This window comes from Alternaria triticimaculans, assembly GCF_023758025.1.
Source record: "Alternaria triticimaculans strain BMP 0046 chromosome Unknown scaffold_50, whole genome shotgun sequence".
NCBI lineage: Eukaryota > Fungi > Ascomycota > Dothideomycetes > Pleosporales > Pleosporaceae > Alternaria > Alternaria triticimaculans.
The window spans coordinates 1,027-23,703 of NW_026056007.1; the positions used below are offsets into that span (position 1 = coordinate 1,027).

A 22,677-nucleotide genomic window follows, 5' to 3' on the forward strand; every position below is an offset into this window, starting at 1 on the left:
AGCTGTGCAAGGCGCCGAGGTTTGACGCGGAAGGACCAGGATGAAACGCGCTTGTGTGACGTCATTTTGAGTTTCATCAAGCTCCAACAAGCTCACATCTATGCAACGAGGACATGGTCGTGGGAAGCATGTTTATTATTTGATTACTTCTTGGTCATCATAGTTCTATCCCTTTCCTCTTTCTTGGAGTATCATGAGATTTCCGATGTCCATCTACTGCGACCTATACTGCTGAATCTCCGCCTCATCAAGATGCCTCAGCTTGTTGACATTTGGTGCCTCACCAGTCGCAATACCCTTCGCTAGCTCAACAAGCCCGCCAATCTGTGTCCGCTTCGACACAGCGTACTGTGCAGTGCTGACCTTGACGCGGATGATGCCAATGCGCGGGTCCTCTGGGCCACCGTCGTGCTTGCCGTCACCAAGATCGCCAATCCATGCCTTGAGCGCTGGAGAGTAGTGCTTGCGGACGACGTCGCGGTCTGTCTCGATGGAGGCGTGGCCGGAGATGGAGGCCCACTCGCCTGAGTTGTTGATGAAGCCGACGTTGACGGACTTGTGCTCCTTGAGGTCGTCGGTCTTGCCGGACTCGGTGTTGGTGTGGAAGAGGAGGTCGAAGCCGTGGCCCTCCTGTTGTTTGTCAGCCATGTCTTTGATCATCAATTGGGTGTGCAGTACCTTTGCAGCCACAGCCATGGCTCTTGAGGCCAAAAGATCGCTGTCTGCAGCCTGTGTGGTCAAAAGGCAGAACTTGGTCTTGTCGACGAAGTTGAGCAGGTCCTCGCACTTCTCCTTAAGCGAGGGCTCCTCGAGGTTCTTCTGCGTGTAGGGGTCGGCGGTCTTAGAGCCGGTGTCGGTGTTGCTGAAGCCAGACATGGTGATGGTGATTGTAGAGAATACGCGTTGAGCGGCGTGGTTGTTTGGTAGCTGGGAAGAAGGCGTCAGCTTCTGTAGACACAATGTTCGAGGCGACCTTCGTGCTGTCCTTGCGATGCACCGAGAAAGGAAACGAGAGGAAAGCATACCTTGGAATGGGTAGTTATCGTTAAGCAGGTAGTGTGTGGGAGGGAAGCTGAGAATGTCGCGCGACTTTGTAGGACTTTGCCAATGATGTCATCAGTACCACCACCACGCGTTTGGGAACCACATCCACCCCGCTATGTATGTGGGGTAACTCCTTTTGGCTGTCACCGGCACCGGCTCCTGTTGCGGATGGTCTAGTCTGTAGTTCAGGGTCTTGCGTCATGTCATGCTTCTTTGAGCTAATGACCAAGTTCTAGATGCTTAGTCGTACATGTCACTTTGATTGACGCATTGAAGATGAGATGGTGATATTAACCTTTTAGGTCTGCTGCGCGTCTGAAAGAGACACATCGTACTCCACTCCGTGACCCCGTCCCATGCCATGCTGGTATCTCGTAACAATAGCGGACAATGTACCGATTCCAAGATCCCAAGCTAGAAATGAAGATGTGGGCTAGATCCTACACCATACCAATGTCCCGGAAATATGGCCCAAGTTTTAAGAGGCTAACACCCCTAGCGACAATGTTTGACACTGCGCACTCTATGCGTCGGCGGCAGTCTCCTTGTCCTCGATCGTGGCCTTCTTGAGGTCGTCAGCAGCGTCCGCTGCGGCGTCCTTCTCCTGTGCAAGCTCAGCCTCGGCGGATGCGTCGCCGTTGACGGCCTGGTTCTTCTGGGCGGGCTTGCGGGCGGCGTCGGTGCTGCCGTTGGCGGCGTCCTCTGCGGCTTCTTCAGCCTCAAGCTTGTCAATCTCCTTCTGCGCCTTGGCGATGTTCTGAAGACTTGTTAGCAGCATCCTCGCAGTGGTATGTAGAATGACTCACCTCCTTGGTCTTGCGGTCCTGGTCCTCTTTCCAGTGGGCAAGCTTGGCCTGGAGCTTCTCGACGGTGGCGGGGACTTCGTCCTGGCTTGATGGGGGGTCGACGCCGACCTTGGCGAGCTCCTCGATGATTCCGATGTTCAAGTTGAACTTGTTAGCAGCGGCGCCGCCCTTCTTGCCCTTCTTTCCCTTCTTGCCACCAGTACCGGCCATGTAGCTCTCCTCCTCGGTGTCCTTCTTCGATATGCGGGTACCCTTGAGGCCCGAGTCGTCGACGGTGCGCTGGGCGGAAGCGGCGAACTTGCTAGCGGCGGTGGTCTCCTTCGCAGGGAGGGCGGAGGGGTCGAAGTGGCGGATCAAGCCCTCGCAGGCAATGATCTCGTCGCCGTAGGCGGGTGCGCTGGCTTCCTCGAGACGCTTGGAGGCAGTCTCCTTACGCTTGCCGGCGACGTACTGGAGCTGCTCGAGGCGCCTCTTCTCGTTGCGGATCTTGCGCGCCTCGAACTCGTAGTTCTTGAAAGCGCGGAGCTGCTGGAAGTAGTTATCCTTGAGCTCCTTGCGGGCCTGGTACTTCTCCTGCTGCACTGCGCGCGCCTTGTCGGTCTCCTCACGGAGTGACCTCAGGTTCTTGAAGGCCTCGTCTTGCTCAGCCTTCAGTCCGTCGAGCTCGGTCTGGAGCTTGGTGTACTTCTCGGAGAGGGCCTTGTTCTCCGGGTCGTCCAGCAGCTTCTTCTGCTCGGCGATCTGGGCCTTGATGTCGTCGATCTTCTTCTGCTGGGAGTCGAAGCCGGAGAAGTTCTTCTTGGCCTTGTTGAGGGCGCTGATCTCGGCCAGGGCCTTCTTCTCGTCGACGAGCTTCATCATGCCGCCGTCAACCTGCTTCTGCAGACGGGCAATCTCCTGGTCCACATCCTCGGCCGACTTGTAGTTGGACTTGCCCTTGGCCGTCTTGAGCTCGTTGAGCTGCTGCTTAAGCTGCTCGTCGAGCTTCTTGATCTTCTCGAAGATGGAGTTGCGGCCGGACTTGTTGCCCTGCTGGGTCGAGCGGATTGCGTTGAGCTCCGTCTTGAGCTCCTGCTGGCGCTTCGCGTTGGGCGAGTCCTTGTTGTTGGGCTTGGCGAGGTCGAGCTTGGCCTTGCACGCGTTCTGGCCGTCGTTAGTAATTTTCCCGAATTGAGTGGTGGTGTGCGATGTAGCCACCCGTCAGCTCGTGGCCGTGCGACTGCGCGCACCACACAGGGACATGACATGTACTCACCAGCTTCTCCTGGGCGGCGGCGTGCTCCTTCTCCAGCTTGGCGAGCTCCTCCTTGTACTTGTCCTCGTCGGGCTTGTCGGGCTTGACAACCTGCTGCTTGGCCGGAGGGGCAGCAGCGCCGTTGGTCGAGGCCTGGGCGGCGGGTGGAGTTGCGACGTCGGCCATGTTTGCTGGGCAGTCAATTGGGTTGAGGGCTGACTGGGCGTTGCAGCGGGGGAGAGAGGTCTGCGAGAGCTGGGTAGACCGCCGAGTCGTGAATGTGCAGGCGAGGCGTGCAGGCGGTGGGAGGACAACTATTAAATTCGAGGGTCTCGAGTGAACCACGGATGCTGGCAACTTTTCCCGATGTTTAGCGGGCGGCCTAGTGTGCCGCCCGCAGTCCTGACCCTTCACTCGGGGCCTCGACCACGCACACACCAAACCACGGCTATGGCGGAACAATCGCGGGGCAGCATCCCCATTCTGCTGCTCAAGACCAAGTCAGTGCCCAAAGACACGTATGAAGAGCTGTTCCTTGAACTCGACAACGGCAGCTATGCGCCCGTCTTCGTGCCCGTTCTCGAGCACAGGTTCAAGCGAGATGCCCTGCGTGAGGTACGCCAACATGTCACCGATCGCGGCTTCGTGCCACAAGCGCAGCAGGGTCTCGCGACATATGGCGCGCTGATCTTCACCTCGCAGCGTGCAGTCGAAGCCTTCAGCGAGGTTGTCGAGGATATCCGCAGAGAAGGCGCCCTCGACATCGACGACCTGCTGCCAGAGAGTCTGCCGCTATATGTAGTAGGCCCAGCTACAGCTCGCGGACTGCGATCACTGGGTCTTAAGTGTCCAATCCTGGGAGACGAAACCGGCAACGGCGAAGCTCTCGCTGGCTTCATCTTGAAGCATTACAACGCCCTTTATCCGGGTGTTGCGAATCCACCCGTACTGTTCATGGTCGGCGACAAGAGGAGGGATATAATACCAAAGACCCTGCAATCAGAAGAGCTGGATCCAAAAGAGAGGGCGCGAGTAGATGAGCTGGTTATATACGAGACTGGAGAGATGCAGTCTTTCAAGGAGGACTTTTCGACAATCTGGCGCAGAAACGCGGATCAGGGCTCGAAAAGGCAGTGGGTTGTTGTCTTTTCTCCAAGCGGATGTCAGGCCATGCTTGAGAGCCTGGGTCTTCTGGATATGGAGACTGGGAGAGTCAAGGCTACTGCTGATCAGAGAGACATCCTGATATGCACCATCGGTCCGACCACGCGCGATTATCTTAAGCAGGAGTTTGGCTTTACTCCTGATGTTTGCGCAGAGAAGCCGAGCCCCGAGGGCATCGCGGACGGCATTCACGCCTTTCTCGAGAGGCACGAATAAGCAAACCTAGTTGTGGCTTCGTGTACGTGGACCGGGCTGCGCTCGATGAGAGGATGTACGATGCGAAGGCCTTGTATATCAGCATCGATAGGTTTGCTACATCAAGCGCGTGAATGCGCGACGCTATTCCACGCGCTCTCAAATCATCGCTCATGACCGCTCGCGGCTTCCATCTGATGGTCCAATGCTGCACGTGCCTTCCTGACGCGTCGATGTACTAATGACTGCCATTGACGTCACCATTTCACGCGACGCGCCTGCCACAAACCACCAGCGCGCGCAAACATCCGCCCCCTTCATTACTCCTTTGCTTTGTCTCCCATCCTTCTCTCATCCTTTCACTCATATCTTCAATAATCTACACCAATTCACTCAATTAACCTCACTGCAGCCACAATGGCAGGAACACGCTCCTCTGCACGCAGCACCGACGGTGGCTCCAGCCCAGCAAAGGGTAACGATGTCGCAGCCGGCACCAAACGCAAGCCCGAAGTCGAGCCGTCTCCCAAGCGCGATCGCAAGGCGTCCAAGAAGCAAGCTACTATCGAGGAGACAATGGACACCAGCAAGGAGTCTGACAGCGAGATGAAGGACGCCTCGGATGGGGGTCAAGACTCCAAAGATGTAGAGGAGGCCGAGAAGAAGGCCGCGGAAGACCTCGTCGATGCGAGCGATGCGACGGCATTGGCCAATGGCGATGATGACAAGCCTGCATCAACCGATATGGAGACTACCGACGACCAGGCGGAACAAGACACCGACGCCGCCCCCAAAGCCGAAGAGACTACACAGACAGAGAAGAGCGAAGACAAATCGGAAAACGCGTCAAAGGAGACTAGCGCAGATGGCGAAGGCGCGATCGAGGAGTCCTCCCAGCGCGCAAAGCAAATGCCGTCCAACATTCTCGAGAAGGGCGTCATCTACTTCTTCACCCGCAACCGCGTCGGCGTCGAGGAATCCGAAAGCGTTGGCGACCTTCAACGCACCTTCTTCGTCCTCCGACCAATGCCATCCGGAGCCAAGCTAGGCGACGGTGCCCTCGCCGACGACAACAACATCCGACTCTTTGCGCTACCCAAAAAGGTCTTCCCCAAGTCACACAACGATAAATTCATGGCATTTGTCGAAAAGGCGAACACTTCCATTAAAGAGCTGAAGGAGAGCTTCTTTGGTGCGGATGAGTACGAGACGAAGACACAAGGCAGCCGACGCACCGAGCCTGTCGCACCGGTAGCGGAAGGCGTGTATGCGATCACGCGCACTGAAGACCGGACCTGCCATCTCATATACTCTACCACCATACCTTCCGAGCTCGGAGAGGTCCAGGAAGACCTGGGTATCAAGGACCAGGGCAGCTTCGTCATGAGCGTCAAGAACCCTGAGCGCAGCGGACCGGCTTCCGCCCAGCTTCCTCAGAAGCCCGACTTCCCCAAGGAGTAAGTGATTGCGATGTGACTACTTGTTCATGACTGACCATTGCCAGGTTTATCGACGAGTTCCGCGGGTTAGCTTGGGTGGAAGTCAAGCCAAAGTACCTCGACTATGAGTACTGCCAGATCTTGCTCATTGGCGAGAAGATGGAGAGTGGAGTCGAGCCGACTACCAAAGACCAGAAGCATGACAAGGAGACCCCACAAGAGGAGATTGAGAAGCTTGAACATGAGGATGAGCTGCGCGTCGAGCATCTTCACGGTACGATGTTCAGCCGCTGGCCAATGTGATGTGTGCTAATCAAGCCTTAGGTGACGACTCTGTCTACGACGACCTCAAGATCAGCAAGAAGGAATACCCGCAGGTCGCGACGACCTGGTGAGATTGCTCTCAAGCTTGGCGTTATGCGATATCAACGATCTTCTCCCGAATTTACTGTACAACATCTGGGCCATCGGCGTTAAAGGGCGCGATACATATCACGGCATAGCCTCTGGCACGGAGTGTCGGTTTAAAATGATCAAAGGAACTGATCATACGGTTCGATTTCACCCACGAGCTCCATAGCACCGAGTCGCAATACAATAATCACTGTACATCACGCCTTTGAATGGACAGCTAACGTACAACCCTTCGATACTCGTTATCATGCTGAAATTACGAACAATCGCCTAATCGAGTAAGCCGGTTGGGCAAATCCTTGGGTTTCTGTTTGCGATGCTATCGCGAGAATCTCCGCTCATCGCTCACTGCTCACCGCTAACAATACCGCTAACCTCATCACCGCGAAGCTAATAGTTCGCCCTATCTCGACTTTCTTTATCGATCTTGTACCTGCCTACCTCAACGACCCTTTGATCTATACATCGCCGCGTCTCTCCCACGATCTCCAGCATTCCGCATCACCATGCCTCTCCTTCCCAGACCTCCCGCCGAAGACTATAAGTCACTTCTCTGGAAGCTTCGGTCCTTCTCCATTGGAAAGGAGCAGAAGAACACCGACCCTACATTCCTCTTTATGGACCGTGCGAACGCCGAATTCGGCTTTGTTGACAGCACATCCTTCAGCATTGCCTCTGTTCTGCGCTTTCCAGAAACCGACGAGCCTATATACTTCCAGGCCAAGACTGCGCGCGCAGCAGCCTGGCGAGACAAGAGCAAGAAAGTCTCGGTCCTGTTCCAACACCTTCAAGTCGATATTGAGTTTGCGTCGCCAGATCGTGCACGTGGCTTTTTGGATGTGCTGGAGGATATTGCGACGGCGGCTGGCAACCACTTCTTCTACAGCTATGAAGTGCCACAGTATGTAGCAGGCTGGATCTGATGCTTCGACTGGGACTGACATGGTGCTAGGAAGGTTGCATTCGTCAAGACCGACTTCGACATGGAACAGCAAGGTTTCACGAGCCGAGCTCCGCGGCCTTGGATGGCCGTTCCTGCCGACTCTTCTGAATGGCCTCGCCTACGGAAAACGGGCGAATGGTCAGACTTCACCATTGTCGCAGGTGGTAGCCAATTCCGCGTCCATCGCGTCAAGCTTTGCAAAGAGTCGCACTACTTCAAAGCAGTTTGCGGTGGTGGCTTCGCAGAGACCGCAAAGCAATCCATCGAACTCCCAGAGTCAGCGCAAGTCGTCTCCACTCTCCTAGATGAGATGTATGGTGTATATAACCCGACCACTGGTTCTATCTTCACCAACTTTGCGCCTCGTATGGAAATTGAGAAAGAGCAAATGATGAACCAACTCCTGGACCTCTTCATCGCCGCGGACAAGGTACTCACTCTCATATCCTTATCTCTGAGCCATCACACTAACTCTGCACACAGTACAACCTCGAACCTATTAAGCGCCGCGCCGCCGAAGCCATCATTGACCGCCTGCCCTTCATCACCGACCCGCTCATGATCGTCGACCTGGCTACATGCATCTACGACGACCAATGCCCGGAGGACGATCGCGGGTTGCGCAAAGCCATCATCGAGTGTGTGAGGATGAGGATGCCTGCCATACTACAGGATGAGAGTGCGTGGGAGGAGTTCTCGGAGAACAAGAACGTGTTGAGGGCCTTCCACATGTCGCAATGTGAGGCGGTTGAGGGTGGTGGTATGATTGGGTGGGGAGGCGGAGGTAATATGATGTCGCCGCCTGCTACGCCTAGGTAGAGGGTCGTTGGATAAAGGGAGGGGATGGTGGTTTGAAGGGTTTGGCTACTGGTGTGTAGGAGGATTGGTTTGCTAAGAGGTAGTCAGGGCGGATGTACTTGCGGTCGGCACTCGATCAGATGCGTTTGATGTGAAGACCTTGCTTCGCTTTCGCTGGACTGTCGCGCACCCTTCAAGTCCGCTTCGAAGGGCGATCGCGATTCTATTAACTGTACCTCCGGGCCTTTCTTCTTGAGCGAGTGTATTTGGCAGAGGCAATATTTGCCCATTAGTAGCAAGCCCATTCCGCGATAGCTGTCAGCCCTAACTGCATTTAAATTTGATGCGAGTTCACTTGCGATCGCGAAAGGCATGGCTTTGAACGGTTGTGATGTGTTGTGGGGTATTCAGCAACCGATCCGGCCTAGACCGGACACGAGCACCGTCTCACCTTCCCGAGGCCGCGAACGCGTGTCTTCATCTCCAATCTCATCAACTCACGGCTTAGACCACCCAATTCAGGCAACACCACGCCGTCATGGACACGATACGGTTTCCGACCATGCCATGAGCGTGCGCGCACAATATAGCAGCAAGAGGCTTTGATCGCCCTAACGAGGAGGCGCTCAACCAAGCGAATAGGACAACCAAGCACCAAGAAAGCATAACGAAAGAACACCTGATCGAACAACACGGTTCAAGATGGCCTCATCCTGGCGACAGAATGGTGAAGAGCGCGGTGCATACACCACTGTTGCGCAGACCGAGACTGCAAGTGCACACCTCACAGTACACGGCAAAGACGTCGCAGATGAAGACGCGGATGCCGTTCCCTTTGAGGCGCCTGTTCATATTGGCTCAATACCGACAGCAGAAGATCTGCTATTCTTGCCTCGCGTAGCAGACACGCTGCCACATGGCGCTTTTCTAGTCGCCGTTGTCGAGCTTTGTGAGCGCTTCGCCTACTACGGACTCTCCGGGCCCTTCCAGAACTACATCGCCAACGAATACAACGACCCCAATGGCCTTCCTGGAGCTCTTGGCCTGAAGCAGCGTGGCGCGACAGCGATGACGAACTTCTTCCAATTCTGGTGCTACCTCACGCCTTTATTTGGCGCCGTTGTTGCGGACCAATATCTTGGGAAGTATGCGACGATTAAGTGGTTCAGTTTGGTGTACATGGTCGGCATCGCGATTCTCTTCGTTACCAGCTTGCCGTGGGCGGTTCGAGGTGGAGCCGCATACCCTGGACTTATTGTCGCGATGCTGGTCATCGGCCTGGGTACTGGTGGCATCAAGAGCAATGTGTCGCCGTTGATCGCGGAGCAAGTGCGGTCCAACAAACCTTTCGTTAAGGACCTGCCTGGAGGAAAGCGCGTCATCGTCGATCCAGAGATTACGGTACAGAGGATCTACATGATATTCTACATGTGCATCAATGTAGGCTCGATCTCTGCGATCGCAACGACTATGTTGGAGTTGCATGTCGGATTCTGGAGTGCTTATCTTCTACCATTGGTTATGTTCTGCGTGGGCTATGTGGTGTTGGTGAGAGGAAGGAAGCAGTACATCATCAAGCCACCTCAAGGTGGCGTGATTGGAAACTGCTTTCGCGCCCTATACATCGCCGCAAGGAACGGCGGAGATCTTGACAAAGCGAAAGCATCCGCTCAAGGGCACGGAAGAAGCAGGTCAAAGGTGACTTGGGACGACAAGTTCATGGACGAGTTGAAGACCGCGCTGGTCGCATGCAAAGTCTTTCTGTTCTTCCCTATCTACTGGCTCTCGTACTCGCAGATGCTGAACAACTTCGTCTCGCAAGCCGGTCAAATGGAGTTGCATGGCCTTCCGAACGACATTCTTCCCAACATCGATCCCGTCACCATCATCATCCTAATTCCGATCATGGACCGCCTCGTCTACCCGTTCATCCGTACACGACTACACATCGCAATGATGCCAATAACGCGCATCTCTCTCGGCTTCCTCATGGCCGCGCTCGCCATGCTCTACGCAGGCGCTCTCCAATCAAAGATCTACGCGGCGCCACCTTGCTACTACAGTCCATCGAACTGCGACGCGGGAAAGATCAGCGAAGGCAAGTTCAAACCAAACGAAGTTCACGTCGCATGGCAAGCCCCAGCATACGTGCTGATCGCACTGAGCGAGATCCTTGCTAGTGTTACCGGCCTGGAGCTGGCTTATGCGAAAGCACCGGAGAATATGAAGAGCTTCATCATGAGTCTCTTCTTGCTCACAAGTGCGGGTGGAAGTGCGCTGGGTATCTTGCTTGCTCCATTGGCAAGAGATCCGCACTTGCAGTGGTTGTACTTTGGATTGGCGTTGATCGCCGGAGTCGCGGGCGTTGTGTTTTATCGCATGTTCAAAGTCGTTGATGACGGCCCTGCGGCGAAGTTGGCTGATGCTGGAGAGTATGAGCTGACCGGACGGGCGAGCGCTGACGATGATGGGTATTACAGCGACGATGCGGACCCTGCTCAAGGCTTGCAGCGCGCCTGAGGTACGACAGCCTGAGGTGCACCATCCACCTGCATCCGCCCCCAAGCCATGAGCCGGCCGCGCTTCCGCTCCACCGTTCCGCACACACCGTCTTTCTACATCCCTTAGCTTGGACGCCTAACCTGACATCCGTGCGGTATGCTGTTGGAACTTCCTGTGCGACCAGCTGTTCCGTAGAGGCGTGATTTGAGCAGCACTAGATTTCCATTGCGAAAAGAGCATTTATAGAACATCATCGTCAACACGTGAGACGGTTGACCTCGAGTGTTGGCCATGCAAAGAGTAGGAAAAAGCATAGCCGAAAATTGGGGCGCGGCAACCTGTTGATGTCATCGTTCATTATCTCCGAAAATCGCTTAAGTGCGCCAAAGTCCTTCACAATTCCACTCACGTCACGACCCTCCGACCACTCTGACCCATCAGCATTGGCTTACATGGAGACATGGAGTCATCGCAGTTCAAATTATGGGTTACAATTCAGAAACATACAATTTCAAAGTCAGAGCTGACGTTGGACCGACCTCTATGATTCGATGACGCTGTGGATTCATGCGGACGCTCGGTTGGCGCCCTCCGCGGAATGACGAGCTCCGAACCCTTACCAACCATGGCCTCGGCCGAACCCATTTCATCATCCGCGCAGAAGTGTGGCTTGAATAGTCCTATGTATAACGCACCAAGCCGTGGGGAAAGGCTTGTTTCCACCTGTGCCTTCTCCCCACACCCCATCCTCATCGTCAACCATGGAAAAGCTCGAGCGATTCTTGTCGCGGCCGACAGCGAAGCCATACAAGACCGGCGACATAGAAGCCTCCGAAGAAATACACCTTAACGACGAAGGGTTGCTTGAGTTTGGCCCTGACGATATCGAAAATCCTAAGAACTGGTCCACCGCAAGAAGATGGTACATCACCGTGGTGTCGGTCACCCTAGTTGTGAACGCCACATTCGCATCGTCTAGCCCCTCTGGTACGCTTGAGTCTCTATCCACAGACTTGCACGTCTCCACCGAGGCTGGGGGGCTTGTTATCACCTTATTTCTCCTGGGGTACTGCGCTGGTCCCTTGGTATTCGCCCCGCTCTCAGAATTCTTCGGTCGCAGATACATTTTCTACGTCACCTTTACGCTCTACCTGGCCTTCAACTTCCTTTGCGCATTCACGCCTAACTTCGGTGGGCTCCTGGTGGGAAGATTCTTGACGGGTACATTTGCAAGTGCTCCTCTCTCCAACGCACCAGGTGTACTGGCAGACATCTGGGGACCTCTCGAGCGTGGAAATGCAATGGCCGCCTTCTCCATGATGACCTTCATCGGTCCATCGCTCGGACCCGTCATATCAGGCTTTCTCCAACTGAAGAAAGACTGGCGATGGTGCTTCTACGTCCTTCTCTGGCTGGGTGCCTTTACTGAAATCCTAATGTTCACGATCCCGGAGACATTGCCCTCAATCGTGCTCCGCAACAAAGCCAAGCGCATACGCGCCTTAAAGATCCCTGGATATGAAGAGGTCAAAGCACCAGTTGAAGTGACGGACAGGACGCTCGCAGGCATGTTCCATGTCGCCCTCACTCGACCGTGGAAGATCCTCATCGACCCCATCTCCTTCGCCGTCGCCATCTATCTCGCCGTCGTATACGCCCTGCTCTACATGCTTTTCACCATCTACCCCATCGTCTTCCAACAACACCGCGGCTGGAACTCCGGCGTCGGCGAACTCCCACTCATCGGCTCTGCCCTTGGTGCCGCCATCGGCGGCGCCATCATCTTCGCGAACACAGCCAGGGACAGAAAGAGGGCAGAAGCCGGCTACAAAGCCACACCCGAAGATCGTCTTCCTGTAGCCATGCTCGGCGGCGTCATGTTCCCCATCACAATGTTCTGGTTCGCGTGGTCGGCAGAGTACAATAGCGTTCACTGGGTCGTTCCCACTCTCGGCGGTGTTTTCCTCTCGACCTCCATCCTGCTCATCTTCGTCGCTTATCTCAACTACCTCACCGACACGTATCTCATGTACGCTGCGAGCGCGCTAGCAGCGAATACCGTTGTGCGCTCCGCCGCAGGAGCTGCTGCGCCGCTGTTCACGCAGTACATGTTCGATGCTCTTGGTGTTGGTGGCGGTGGCTCGCTTATTGCTGGGATGGCTTGTGTGCTTGCGCCTATTCCTTTTGTGTTTTATAAGTATGGTGGCCCGATTCGGGAACGCTCGAAGTTTGCGCCTACGCCGGAGAAGGCGAATGAGGGGAATGGGGCGAAGTAGGAGGCGAGAAGTCATGCTAGAAAAGCGAGTTGATACATCTTATAGCTGCAAATCCAATTAGGGTTCCAATATAATCATTGCTTTCCAAGAACGAAACGGAACACACTCGGAATCTGATTCTTTCGATACTAGCTCTCGTCATCTTCCACTCGTGATACCGTAAGCGAAGTTTGCAAGCATCTCAAATAGAGATGTTGAAGAAAGCGATGTATTGTTCCCTGACTGCGTTTCTGTGAATAGCCGACGAGGACGGCTGATGTTGGCATGCTTACATCAACGGCATCTACCGGAAGCGTTCTGTCGACTACTGGGTGCTATGTCGGCTCCATTTCGCCCGATCCTCAACGGTCGTGTCGGGCCGTGGACTTGCACCAGCAGCGCATCGTGTGCTTTGTTGGTGGCATCGGAGGACGCTCACGGGAGAGCCCGTCGTGAGATCCTCCAGAAGGACGCGACTAGAGTGCGCGTGCTGGCCTGTCGTCCTCTGTTATTGTGGCGAAGCATCTTCAGTCGGGCGATCTTTCGACTGCGCTCGTTGCAGCTGACGTCTGTGTTTCTTTGCGACAATGGGCGGCGGCGTGTTGTTGGCTTTACGTGGCCTCGCGGTTGTCCATCCCCATCTTCTAGAAGCAAACCGGATGGCAACGTATTGCGATCAGACATACGGCGCGAGAGCTGCTTGCCTAAGGTTGAGGTTCTGCTAGTCTTGGTCTCTTGCGTGAGGAGATGGACTTCAGTTGAGGAGCACGTCCGTCATCTTCGCAAAGGCGACGCGCATCACGCTGACGCGACAAAAAAACAGTGCTGAGCCTCTAACACGACGCCGGTGTCGGGATAAGAAGAAACATGCTATATTGCCAAACAATCGTGGCATACCTAGCGTAGTAAGTAATTCAATGCCCGGATGGTGCCGGTAGGGAAGAGCCAGCGTTCAGTCAATGCGTGGATGTGGAACGCGGGGGATCTTTCCAGCGATCCTCCGTGATTGGTCGAGAACGCGTTCCCCTGATCTCAACTCGAACCCAAACACCGAAGTAAAACCACTACTTTGCCCGCCTTGAGCCTCGTTCTGTCAGCATGGTGCTTACCGGTCGTTCTTTCGGAAAGTGAGTCGCTTGGTTGCGCGCGATCATGATGGTGCACACAAGGCTGATGACGTGCGGAGACGCTGCAGCCTCGAGATGCTCGAGAATCTGCGCCTGCCAGATGGCAGCTTGAGGGGCCTGCGCGAACCAGTCTCGAGCTCTAGTTTGTGTTGAAGACGCAGTCTACTCTTCGTGCTGGGCGAAGGTTGCTGGAGGCATCGTCGTTGCGCGATAGAGGGCTGACGTCGGAGACGGCGGTATGTAAGATTACCTGGACATCCTGGATTAAGGCTTGGGGCTTGGGCGACAAACCAAGCAGACTAGATCTCTCGACATAAGATGATAGAATCGCCTTTCCAAGCGCTCTTTTCCCCAAGTTCTTCTTCATCCGCTCGCTTCAGGCCTTTATCAACTCTCTATTCCGCCATACACTCCCACTAACAGTCCTTACCATATCTCAGCCTCACCATCGGATTCCGACGATGAGGAACCTCTTGGTAGCGACCGTTTTGACGGCCGCGACTGCTGCCATAGCCCAGAACGCTCCATTCGTGCAATGCCTCCAAACGGCCCTCAGCAACGATACCAGCACTTGGATGCTACCGAACGATCCGATGTTCTTGCAGGGAGATGTACACCCATACAATCTCAACTACAACATTGTTCCGGCCGCGATTTCGTTCCCAAAGACCCAGGAGCAAGTGTCGGAGGTCGTGAAGTGTGCGAACGCCGCAGGAGTTGCGGTCCAGGCGCGCAGCGGCGGCCATAGCTATGCGAACTATGGTAAGCCTGAACCCAGAAGGACGACTTGCGATTAAGAACTTGCTAACACGAACTTCGTATATAGCACTGGGAGGGTTCAATGGCTCATTGGTGGTTGACATGAAGAACATGGCATCTTTCTCGTATAACGAGGGTGACCACACGGTAACTTTTGGTCCGGTAAGCGACTTCCTGACACTACACCTGTAACGAACACCCTTTGTTGCACATGCGCTGACGTGCGCATCTTTCACAGGGAAACCTTCTCGGCAACATCTCCGAGAAGCTTCTACCTCTCAAGCGGGTTATGGCATACGGTGAAGTAGCCGTCATCGGCACGGGTGGCCACTTGACCATTGGAGGTCTCGGAACGCTCAGTCGCCAGCTGGGCGTCGGAGCTGATCAAATCGTGTCAGCGCAATGTGTGCTTGCAAACGGCACAGCCATGACAGCTAGTGCAAGCACGAACCCCGACTTGTTCTTCGCCATCCGAGGCGCCGGTTTCTCTTTCGCTATTGTCACAGAGTTCACTATGAAGACTGCACCCGCGCCGACCGAGATCACCAAGTACGCCTACACCATCGCGGCCGACGACGCAAATGCCTTCGCAAGCACATTCCAAAAATGGCAGAAGTTTGGCACGCAGAAGAATCTCGACCGCCGCTTTTCCAGCACTATGACTCTCAGCCAGGGCTCGATGGTCATCAACGGCAACTTCTACGGGCCGAAGTCCGACTTCGATAAGCTGAACGCGCAGTCTATCCTTCCTGCTAATACCTCAACCGTCGTTGTGGACATCACCGTTGGCGAGCTTCCGTTCCCAGGACTCGGCGACCCAGACCTGACAGCCAGCGGCAGCTTCCCCATCCCTTTCTACGCCAAGAGTGTCAAGACGCCAAGTCACAAACTGCTGTCGGACGAAGCCATCAAATCCATGTTCTCCTACATCAATGGCACTGAGAAGGGCGCGCCCGTGTGGCTCGTCATTTGGGATCTCGAAGGCGGCGCCATCGCCGATGTGCCGCAGACCGCTACCGCATACTGGCACCGCGACGCCGCCTACTTCATGCAGAGTTATGTCGTCAATCTTGGAGGCCCCGTCACTGACGCGTCCAAGACGTTCTTGTCTGGCCTTAGCAGCTTGGTGCAGAAGGAGACGTGCGATCAGGGCGCGTACCCAGGCTACGTCGATCCTGAGCTGGAGGACCCTCAGCAGGCCTACTGGGGCGGCAATGTGCCTCGCTTGCAGCAAATTAAGGCGGCAGTCGACCCTGATAACGTCTTCCGCAATCCTCAGAGTGTGCCGACTCAACATCAGGCTCAGCAGCGTCGTCAGGTTTTCGTAGGGTCAGCGGTACAGTCATACGCAGGGCAGTTTGGTCTATTGGTTTCCTGTATTCTATTGGCGGCGATCTTGTATATTTAATCGTACATAACCTGGAAAGTTAGGTGGCAGACTTTGCATGTCGTATTAGTAATAAAATGCAGATTGGAAAATTACAGCACCCTGCAGTGACCGTTGTATTCTTGGAGGTGGTCCCCCAAAGACCCAAATATATCGATTGAAGAGCGGTTGCGAGCATGCGAGGCGAAACTAATGATGCGATTCATGCGGGTTAGATGATGATTGTAAGCCTGCTGCGTTCGCGTGAAGTTGCATGCGGCGATTCGGGCGCTTGGGAAGGCACGTGCCAACATCTCAACACTTCGCCTCACCAACAACGGACCCGTCTCAACTTTTCCTCACCACTTCAACAATGCTCTGCGTGACAACTTATACCGCCATCGCTACCAGACCGCACTCCGATTAGTGCTGCAACACGTCTTCGCTAATCGTCGCGATGACAGCTGCGACGAGTGCGACCTGCCTGATGCCGCCGCTGCTGTGTCACGAGGCTTGACGCGTCGAATTGTAGACGGGAAATGGCTTGACGCGCACAAGCTGCCTAGACTGTGTAATTTACATAAGCTTCCCTTATTGCGCCTGTCGCTATCGCAAAGAGAATAGGTGCAGCTTAGGATGTCTGCAAGAGCTGCCGACGACTCCATAGGCGGCGAGCCTGTTCACAGCGAACCAGTATACTTGCGACTGCGAATGCAGCCAAGAGTTGTGTATGCTGACGCATACGAATGAGAGCCTGTACAGACCAGCCACAACTACCCCTCCGAAGCTGAACGGGCATCACGCCAGGCTGCATCATGCACCGGAACTGGTGCCAGCTGGATCATAAAAGCGTCGCATCGCCTCATTTCCATTCCGCAGCGCAAGACAACCACCCACTGTCGCCATCATGTTCCATGTATGCGCTAGCAGCCTAGACGAAGGAGAGGAGGTGAACTTCAGCGGCGGTCTGGTCGAGATCGCGGCTCTGACTGCTGTGATCGGGGGCTCGACTGCTGAACTGATTGCTCTAGGGAATTGCGGCGCTTGCGGTTTGCCATGGGCGGCTCTGAGCTCCTTTGGGTCGATCTTCATCGTCAAAGCATGCATATCCGCCTGCACACCAGGATGGCTTCGAGATACCGTTGGTGTGAGAACCAGTGGCTCTGATAAGGCTATTGGGTGTTGCATGAGTCTGAGTAGGAAGGCAAACAGTCGCGTAGTCACTGGCAGTGCTGTTGGAGTGACGGTGAAGTGGACCAAGGTAAGTCAAGATTAAGAAGCAGATTCGAGGACATGTCTAATCGACTTCAGACCAGCGAAGGTTCTACTTTGATAACCGCTGGGAGCGAAGATTTCGAAGATGTTTACGCTTTCGATGAATGGACGGCCGGCCCGTTGCGATCTTGTGCAGTAATGCAACCTGGGGAGCATCTACAAGCTCACGTCTACATGCGAGATCATTACTGGGAGATTGTACAACGCTCACAGACCAGAAACGACTGGATAATTACGTTTGCAACCTTGCTGAAGGTCGTAGAGATGTATCTGCTCTACCACTTCGGCTCTCGACGCGTCTTCCTGGTTACTGGAGTCATCTGGGCGTACACCTTCTTCTCGGCGATCGCGTTGCAGTTGTTTCACGTCGGAAGAGCTACAACACCTGGCGAGCAGTCAAGACATTTTGATGTCGTCTCTGGGTCGCTGCCTACACCGTAAGTGATCGGGGGAGAGCGCAGGATTCTCCTCGGGGTACCTGTCAACCTTCGCAGAGGTCGCGCGTGGCAGATATTCTGGATTATAGGCGCCGCCGTTTGCATTACTTCCCTTCTCGGCACATACGCCGTTCTTTCGAATGAGCCGGCCGTTTGTTTCCGGATCTGGCTTGGTTTCCAGGTCATCTGGCTTGCGCTTCGATCGATCTTCTTTCACTTCGCACAGCAGGTAGACGACATGAAACACATCATTACACCGAAAATAACGGACGAGAACCGGCCACCCGAGTTAAGTTTGCGGCTACTCGGACTGGCGGTTGGGGTGTCGAAGCACCAGATTCTGAACCACCCCCGCGGCGTGCTCAGCTATGCGAACGACGCGCAAGATCCCGTGATTATTAGGAGGCTCTTGAGCGACGCCAATTTGGAGTACACAGACTACTTCGAGCTTCCAACGCGCGCAGATTCAGGATCGGAGCTGGGCGTCACTGTGGTCGGCGTCATTGGTGACACTTTACTCTCAAGTGTCGCATGGCTCATGGGCTCTCCTCTGGCCGGGATGGATCTTTACGATTCATGTATTTTGGCTGTCCGTGTCTCTGGCGCGATACAACTGATACCGTCGTGTCGCGTGCTCTCCGGTCGCATCGCCGACGAACAAGTCCCGGACCCCGAGACGACGTTGCCTTCCAACTTCCGACCCAAAGGCGCAGCGAACGAGGGTTACAACAGTAGCTGGTGGTACTGGATACCATGCGGCGAGAAGAAGTGGTTGTGGTACAGCACACCATGGGCGACTACCACAAAGGTCGACTTGGGTATCACGGGTACGAAGAAGATGACAGTCACGACAGGAGATGACATCACCAAAGAGCTCTTGTCCGGGACGTTGCAGATCAGTATGAGCGACGTACAAGCCGTTGAAGATGCTATCGCGCAGTCTGCGAGGGCGGGTACAATTCTGCGGAATATGTTAAGAGAAGATTTCACACGATTCGAGAAGAGCGCAGAATCGTAGCACGATAAAAGCAACGTAAATGCGGCCACAAGCATTGCTCCGAACCCGACCGAGCCCGACCGAGCATCATCCAGGCTGTACCCTATGACGGAAACTAGAAAAGGTTCCCCGTACGATAACTGCACAAAACGAGATACGAGATACGATGGTTTGTGGGGAAGTCCCCGTGCGGGGTACCCGGCTGCCCAGAGAACCCTTAGTTTCAAGAACGCTCCGACTGAACTGGCCAATGGTGAGCAAATATCTGCCGAAGCTACATCGCGTCGGTTACATTTGCACCGAGAGGCACCATTCCATCGGCTATTCCTTCTCCACCACCTTCCGACCATCAGTTGTTGTTGTAGGGACGACCGCTGGTTATAATCATGGTCCGGCCGCATTGCCAACGAAAGCCCTGTCAAGATCACCTCGCACGGAAGCAGCGATGGATCTTCTTCAGCGTTTTGCGATTATCACAATTCTTGTCAACCCATTGACGACTGCGTAAGGCTCCAGTGATACATACAGAAGACCGTCCACTCACATAATAGCTTCGTCGAATATGGCTCAATTGCACCTCAATCACACCTACAGCAATCTGCACCCTCATCATCGGGCTTGAAGCCGTGGACGAACGAAACCCTGATCCTATCGCCAGATAGCCCACTCGTTACACTCGACTACGGCACTGAAGTAGCCGGCTTCCCGTTCTTCTATGTTTCAGCAATTTATGGAACGGTGCAGATCGAAGTAAAGTACAGCGAAGAGTACCGCGGCGTCGAAGAGCCATTCTCGGATGGGCCTTGGACATTCTCGAATGGACTATCCAACTCTTTCCGAGTAGAAACGTTCAAAGTCACAGAAACGGGATACATCGAGAGCTTCTTCGTCCAAGGAGGCCAGCGATGGCAGACCGCACGGTTGATTACGAATGGCTCCGTCACTATTGATCATCTGGGATTTCGCGCAACAAGCTCAAACTTGGACGCTGAAATGCTACCAGGCCGCTTACAGACATCTGATAAGACTTTGAATCTTGTCTTGGACCTAGGAGGTCGCGTCGCTCAAGTAGCATGTGTAGATGCCGGAAATGCACCATCTACGTGGGAGATCACAAAAGAAGGAGCATATATCCGGGGCCAAACCAGTGCGCAATCTTCTCTAGGAGTTGACGCAGTCAATTACACACTGGAATTCGACGTAAAGATCGCCCGCGGCGGCGCAGGCTGGAGAGTAGCAAGTGCAATGCCGCCACTGGGGCCTTACTTCGTGCTTACATCCGAATACCCTGAGCAGAACACGCTCGCAAACACCAACCGAACCCTCTTGCCTCCAAACACACTGGCGTTCACTACTGGATGGAGTCTAGTAAACCAGAGCACACTATCCGTGCCAGAAGCCCAGTACTTTACTATCAACACAACCATCAAGGAGAACTTGTGGTATCGCGTGCGCACATCAATCGAGGAGACTGGATATCGGGTAAGCGTAAACGGAACCGAGATTGCGTTCATACCTTTACCTCCGCCTGCACCCCCTGGGAACTTTGGCACACCTTCTCGATACCAAGGCACATGGGGCTTCGGAGGCATGCAGGACCAGATCGCGTATCACAAAGACGTAACCGTCACTGCTGGAAACGGCACTACCATATATCGAAATTCTCTAACGAGCGAGGATACCTTGGCCGAGTATCAGGTCGCACCTCTAGAACATTCAGTCTGCCTGGATGGTGCCAAACGGGATCGGCTAGTCTGGACAGGAGACTTCTATCACACTGTGCGTGTCGTTGCAGCTTCGTCTGCTCGGTTCGACTACCTCCTGGGCACCATCATATACGCGCTAAGCTTCCAGCTTGATGACGGCCCATACGCCGGCTTTACCCAGATCTCTACGAACCTTGGAGCCCGACCCCAGTACAAAGAAGCAAATATCGCAAACTACGCTGGGTTGGTAGACTACCAAGATCTATTCTTGGCAGGAATCGGCCAATACTTCCGCCACACCGGAGACCGCGACGGGCTAAAACCTCACTGGGATCAGATCAAGAGACTTGCCACCGCGAGATTGGCCTTCATCGATCCCTTATCTGGTCTCATTGGAGGTTCTCCGGAGGTTCCATCGCCATTCAGCTTCCTGGGGCCAGCCAACGGTAGTGCAACGACCGGTCTCTTCGCTTACATGCTTGAGGAGATCGCGCCACTTGCGCTTGCGATGGGCGACGAAGACTCTTCGACACAATACTCCCAAATAGCCATCAAGCTGCGCGAGGCCCTCAATCGTGAACTATGGAATGATCAGCTCGGAACATACTCCCTCTCAACCACCGATCGAGGCAACTTCTCCTTGACCGGTATCGCCTGGGCAATCCTATCTGGTGCGGCCAACGACACCCAAGCAGCATCTTCCATTGCTAAGCTTGAGGAGCTTCGCTTCGCAGTAGGCTACAAGACCATCTCGAGCGACATGGAGACAGACGACTACCAGCTGGCACCCAATCCATCAGGTTTCCTGTTGGAAGCCCTATTCAAGTCAAGGCGCGACTTCGGAGTGGACAGCACACCTGCCATCAAGCATCTGCTCGACAACCTGTGGGGTAGCATGGTTAACAAGAACGAGTATTACTCTGGCGCGAGTTGGGAATACGTGAAGCCCGACGGTTCACCTGGTATCGATCTCTTCACTAGCTTAGCGCATCCGTGGGGTGCAGCTCCGACGTATGTACTGCCAGAATACCTTCTCGGCGTCGCTCCAACCTCTCCCGGGTACGAAACGGTTCTTATTACCCCCATGATAGGGTTCTTGAACCAGTCAGAAGTCAGCGGGACGGTGCCGACACCCAACGGACCGATCAAGGTGGCGTGGACGTTGAGCGGCACGAGCGTTGCTTTCACGATTGTTATACCGACTGGTACGGCAGCTACACTACAGTTGCCAGCTGGCGCGACTGCGGTCGGCAGGAGCTTGCGCAATGGACAACTTGAGCTTCCTTGTGGAACGATGGAATTGAGAATACATATGAAGAGCGACTCATAAATTGAAGAAGAGAGAGGATATCATCCATCGTTGCCATCAAGTTTGAATAATGCAATGACAGGCTTTTTCATCCGCGCGAAAGTTCCCTACTACACACCTCTAGTCCTTGGGCGCTTTGTACTGACTTCGATCTGGCTCCCCGTTGCTGAACTGCCTGCGCTGGTAGTTGATCGCTCTCTCGTCGAACTGCAAAATCGTCCACATCTGTTTCTGTACTTTGTCCGTCGACTGCGGAAAATACTCAACTCTCATCTCTTTCCCATCTTCCTCGACAACGCGCGCGACGAAGACGAGATCTTCGTCCTTGGAGAATTCGTTGAGGAAAACAAAGTACTGGTCGTTCACGGGCGTGTCAATCCTGAACTTCTTCTCATCCGTGTCTTCGGCGTGTGGCATCGCTTGCAACCACCTTGCGCAATCTTCGGGCGTCTTGCCGAGCCAGGGCGAGACAAAGGAGGATGGTACAGGCGCCTCCGTGCCACCGGGCGGAGGGGGCTTGTGGACTTCGGGGCATGCGGGTAGGTCGTCGTAGGAATCTGTCGCGACCCAGAAGTTCCAGTCCTCACCACCGTCGCCATGGTAGGCGCGCTCAAGGACGGAGTTGAGATACTGTGATTGTTACTATTGTGCACATGGTCAATAGATGCAGCGGTGCTGACCTCGTTGGTGATGCTCTTGTCGAGGACGAAGAGCGCGTAGGGAGGGTCAGACATATTGCTTGTGCAAGGTTGTGGTTATTATTTGAAAGTCAGAAAGCTACAAAGTCTGCGGAGTTATTGTTGCGACGAAGTCGCGGCCTTAATGGTCTTACTATTCACTGACGTCACATGCGTTCGCAGGTGCAGGCAGTGAGGCGGAGCGGATGCCTACGCGAGGCCCCCCGCTG

General features: G+C 54.6%; 11 protein-coding genes across 11 annotated transcripts; 8 read left to right on the forward strand and 3 right to left on the reverse strand.

Moving 5' to 3' along the window:
- Positions 1-213: 213 nt before the first annotated feature.
- On the reverse strand, positions 214-876 carry J4E78_011006 (uncharacterized protein; the record flags this gene model as incomplete). Its single annotated transcript, XM_049371580.1, has 2 exons — positions 214-630; positions 679-876. The coding sequence occupies 2 exons, from the start codon at positions 874-876 to the stop codon at positions 214-216; spliced, it is 615 nt and encodes a 204-aa protein (XP_049216693.1).
- A 691-nt stretch (positions 877-1,567) lies between these two features.
- J4E78_011007 (uncharacterized protein) lies at positions 1,568-3,270 on the reverse strand (the record flags this gene model as incomplete). The annotated part of the gene is made up of 3 exons (XM_049371581.1): positions 1,568-1,801; positions 1,851-2,993; positions 3,106-3,270. The coding sequence occupies 3 exons, from the start codon at positions 3,268-3,270 to the stop codon at positions 1,568-1,570; spliced, it is 1,542 nt and encodes a 513-aa protein (XP_049216694.1).
- A 264-nt stretch (positions 3,271-3,534) lies between these two features.
- J4E78_011008 (uncharacterized protein) lies at positions 3,535-4,464 on the forward strand (the record flags this gene model as incomplete). The annotated part of the gene is made up of 1 exon (XM_049371582.1): positions 3,535-4,464. The coding sequence occupies one exon, from the start codon at positions 3,535-3,537 to the stop codon at positions 4,462-4,464; it is 930 nt and encodes a 309-aa protein (XP_049216695.1).
- A 396-nt stretch (positions 4,465-4,860) lies between these two features.
- Positions 4,861-6,277, forward strand: J4E78_011009 (uncharacterized protein; the record flags this gene model as incomplete). The annotated part of the gene is made up of 3 exons (XM_049371583.1): positions 4,861-5,900; positions 5,948-6,156; positions 6,207-6,277. The coding sequence occupies 3 exons, from the start codon at positions 4,861-4,863 to the stop codon at positions 6,275-6,277; spliced, it is 1,320 nt and encodes a 439-aa protein (XP_049216696.1).
- Positions 6,278-6,802: 525 nt separating this feature from the next.
- Positions 6,803-8,058, forward strand: J4E78_011010 (uncharacterized protein; the record flags this gene model as incomplete). Its single annotated transcript, XM_049371584.1, has 3 exons — positions 6,803-7,197; positions 7,249-7,669; positions 7,723-8,058. 3 exons carry the CDS (start codon positions 6,803-6,805, stop codon positions 8,056-8,058), a joined length of 1,152 nt encoding a protein of 383 aa, XP_049216697.1.
- Positions 8,059-8,739: 681 nt separating this feature from the next.
- J4E78_011011 (uncharacterized protein) lies at positions 8,740-10,557 on the forward strand (the record flags this gene model as incomplete). The annotated part of the gene is made up of 1 exon (XM_049371585.1): positions 8,740-10,557. The coding sequence occupies one exon, from the start codon at positions 8,740-8,742 to the stop codon at positions 10,555-10,557; it is 1,818 nt and encodes a 605-aa protein (XP_049216698.1).
- A 743-nt stretch (positions 10,558-11,300) lies between these two features.
- J4E78_011012 (uncharacterized protein) lies at positions 11,301-12,815 on the forward strand (the record flags this gene model as incomplete). Its single annotated transcript, XM_049371586.1, has 1 exon — positions 11,301-12,815. The coding sequence occupies one exon, from the start codon at positions 11,301-11,303 to the stop codon at positions 12,813-12,815; it is 1,515 nt and encodes a 504-aa protein (XP_049216699.1).
- A 1,567-nt stretch (positions 12,816-14,382) lies between these two features.
- J4E78_011013 (uncharacterized protein) lies at positions 14,383-16,088 on the forward strand (the record flags this gene model as incomplete). Its single annotated transcript, XM_049371587.1, has 3 exons — positions 14,383-14,683; positions 14,748-14,842; positions 14,919-16,088. 3 exons carry the CDS (start codon positions 14,383-14,385, stop codon positions 16,086-16,088), a joined length of 1,566 nt encoding a protein of 521 aa, XP_049216700.1.
- An 865-nt stretch (positions 16,089-16,953) lies between these two features.
- J4E78_011014 (uncharacterized protein) lies at positions 16,954-18,776 on the forward strand (the record flags this gene model as incomplete). Its single annotated transcript, XM_049371588.1, has 4 exons — positions 16,954-16,962; positions 16,996-17,307; positions 17,358-17,758; positions 17,816-18,776. The coding sequence occupies 4 exons, from the start codon at positions 16,954-16,956 to the stop codon at positions 18,774-18,776; spliced, it is 1,683 nt and encodes a 560-aa protein (XP_049216701.1).
- Positions 18,777-19,200: 424 nt separating this feature from the next.
- On the forward strand, positions 19,201-21,791 carry J4E78_011015 (uncharacterized protein; the record flags this gene model as incomplete). The annotated part of the gene is made up of 2 exons (XM_049371589.1): positions 19,201-19,259; positions 19,307-21,791. The coding sequence occupies 2 exons, from the start codon at positions 19,201-19,203 to the stop codon at positions 21,789-21,791; spliced, it is 2,544 nt and encodes an 847-aa protein (XP_049216702.1).
- Positions 21,792-21,890: 99 nt separating this feature from the next.
- Positions 21,891-22,504, reverse strand: J4E78_011016 (uncharacterized protein; the record flags this gene model as incomplete). The annotated part of the gene is made up of 2 exons (XM_049371590.1): positions 21,891-22,400; positions 22,451-22,504. The coding sequence occupies 2 exons, from the start codon at positions 22,502-22,504 to the stop codon at positions 21,891-21,893; spliced, it is 564 nt and encodes a 187-aa protein (XP_049216703.1).
- Between the last annotated feature and the right edge of the window lie 173 nt (positions 22,505-22,677).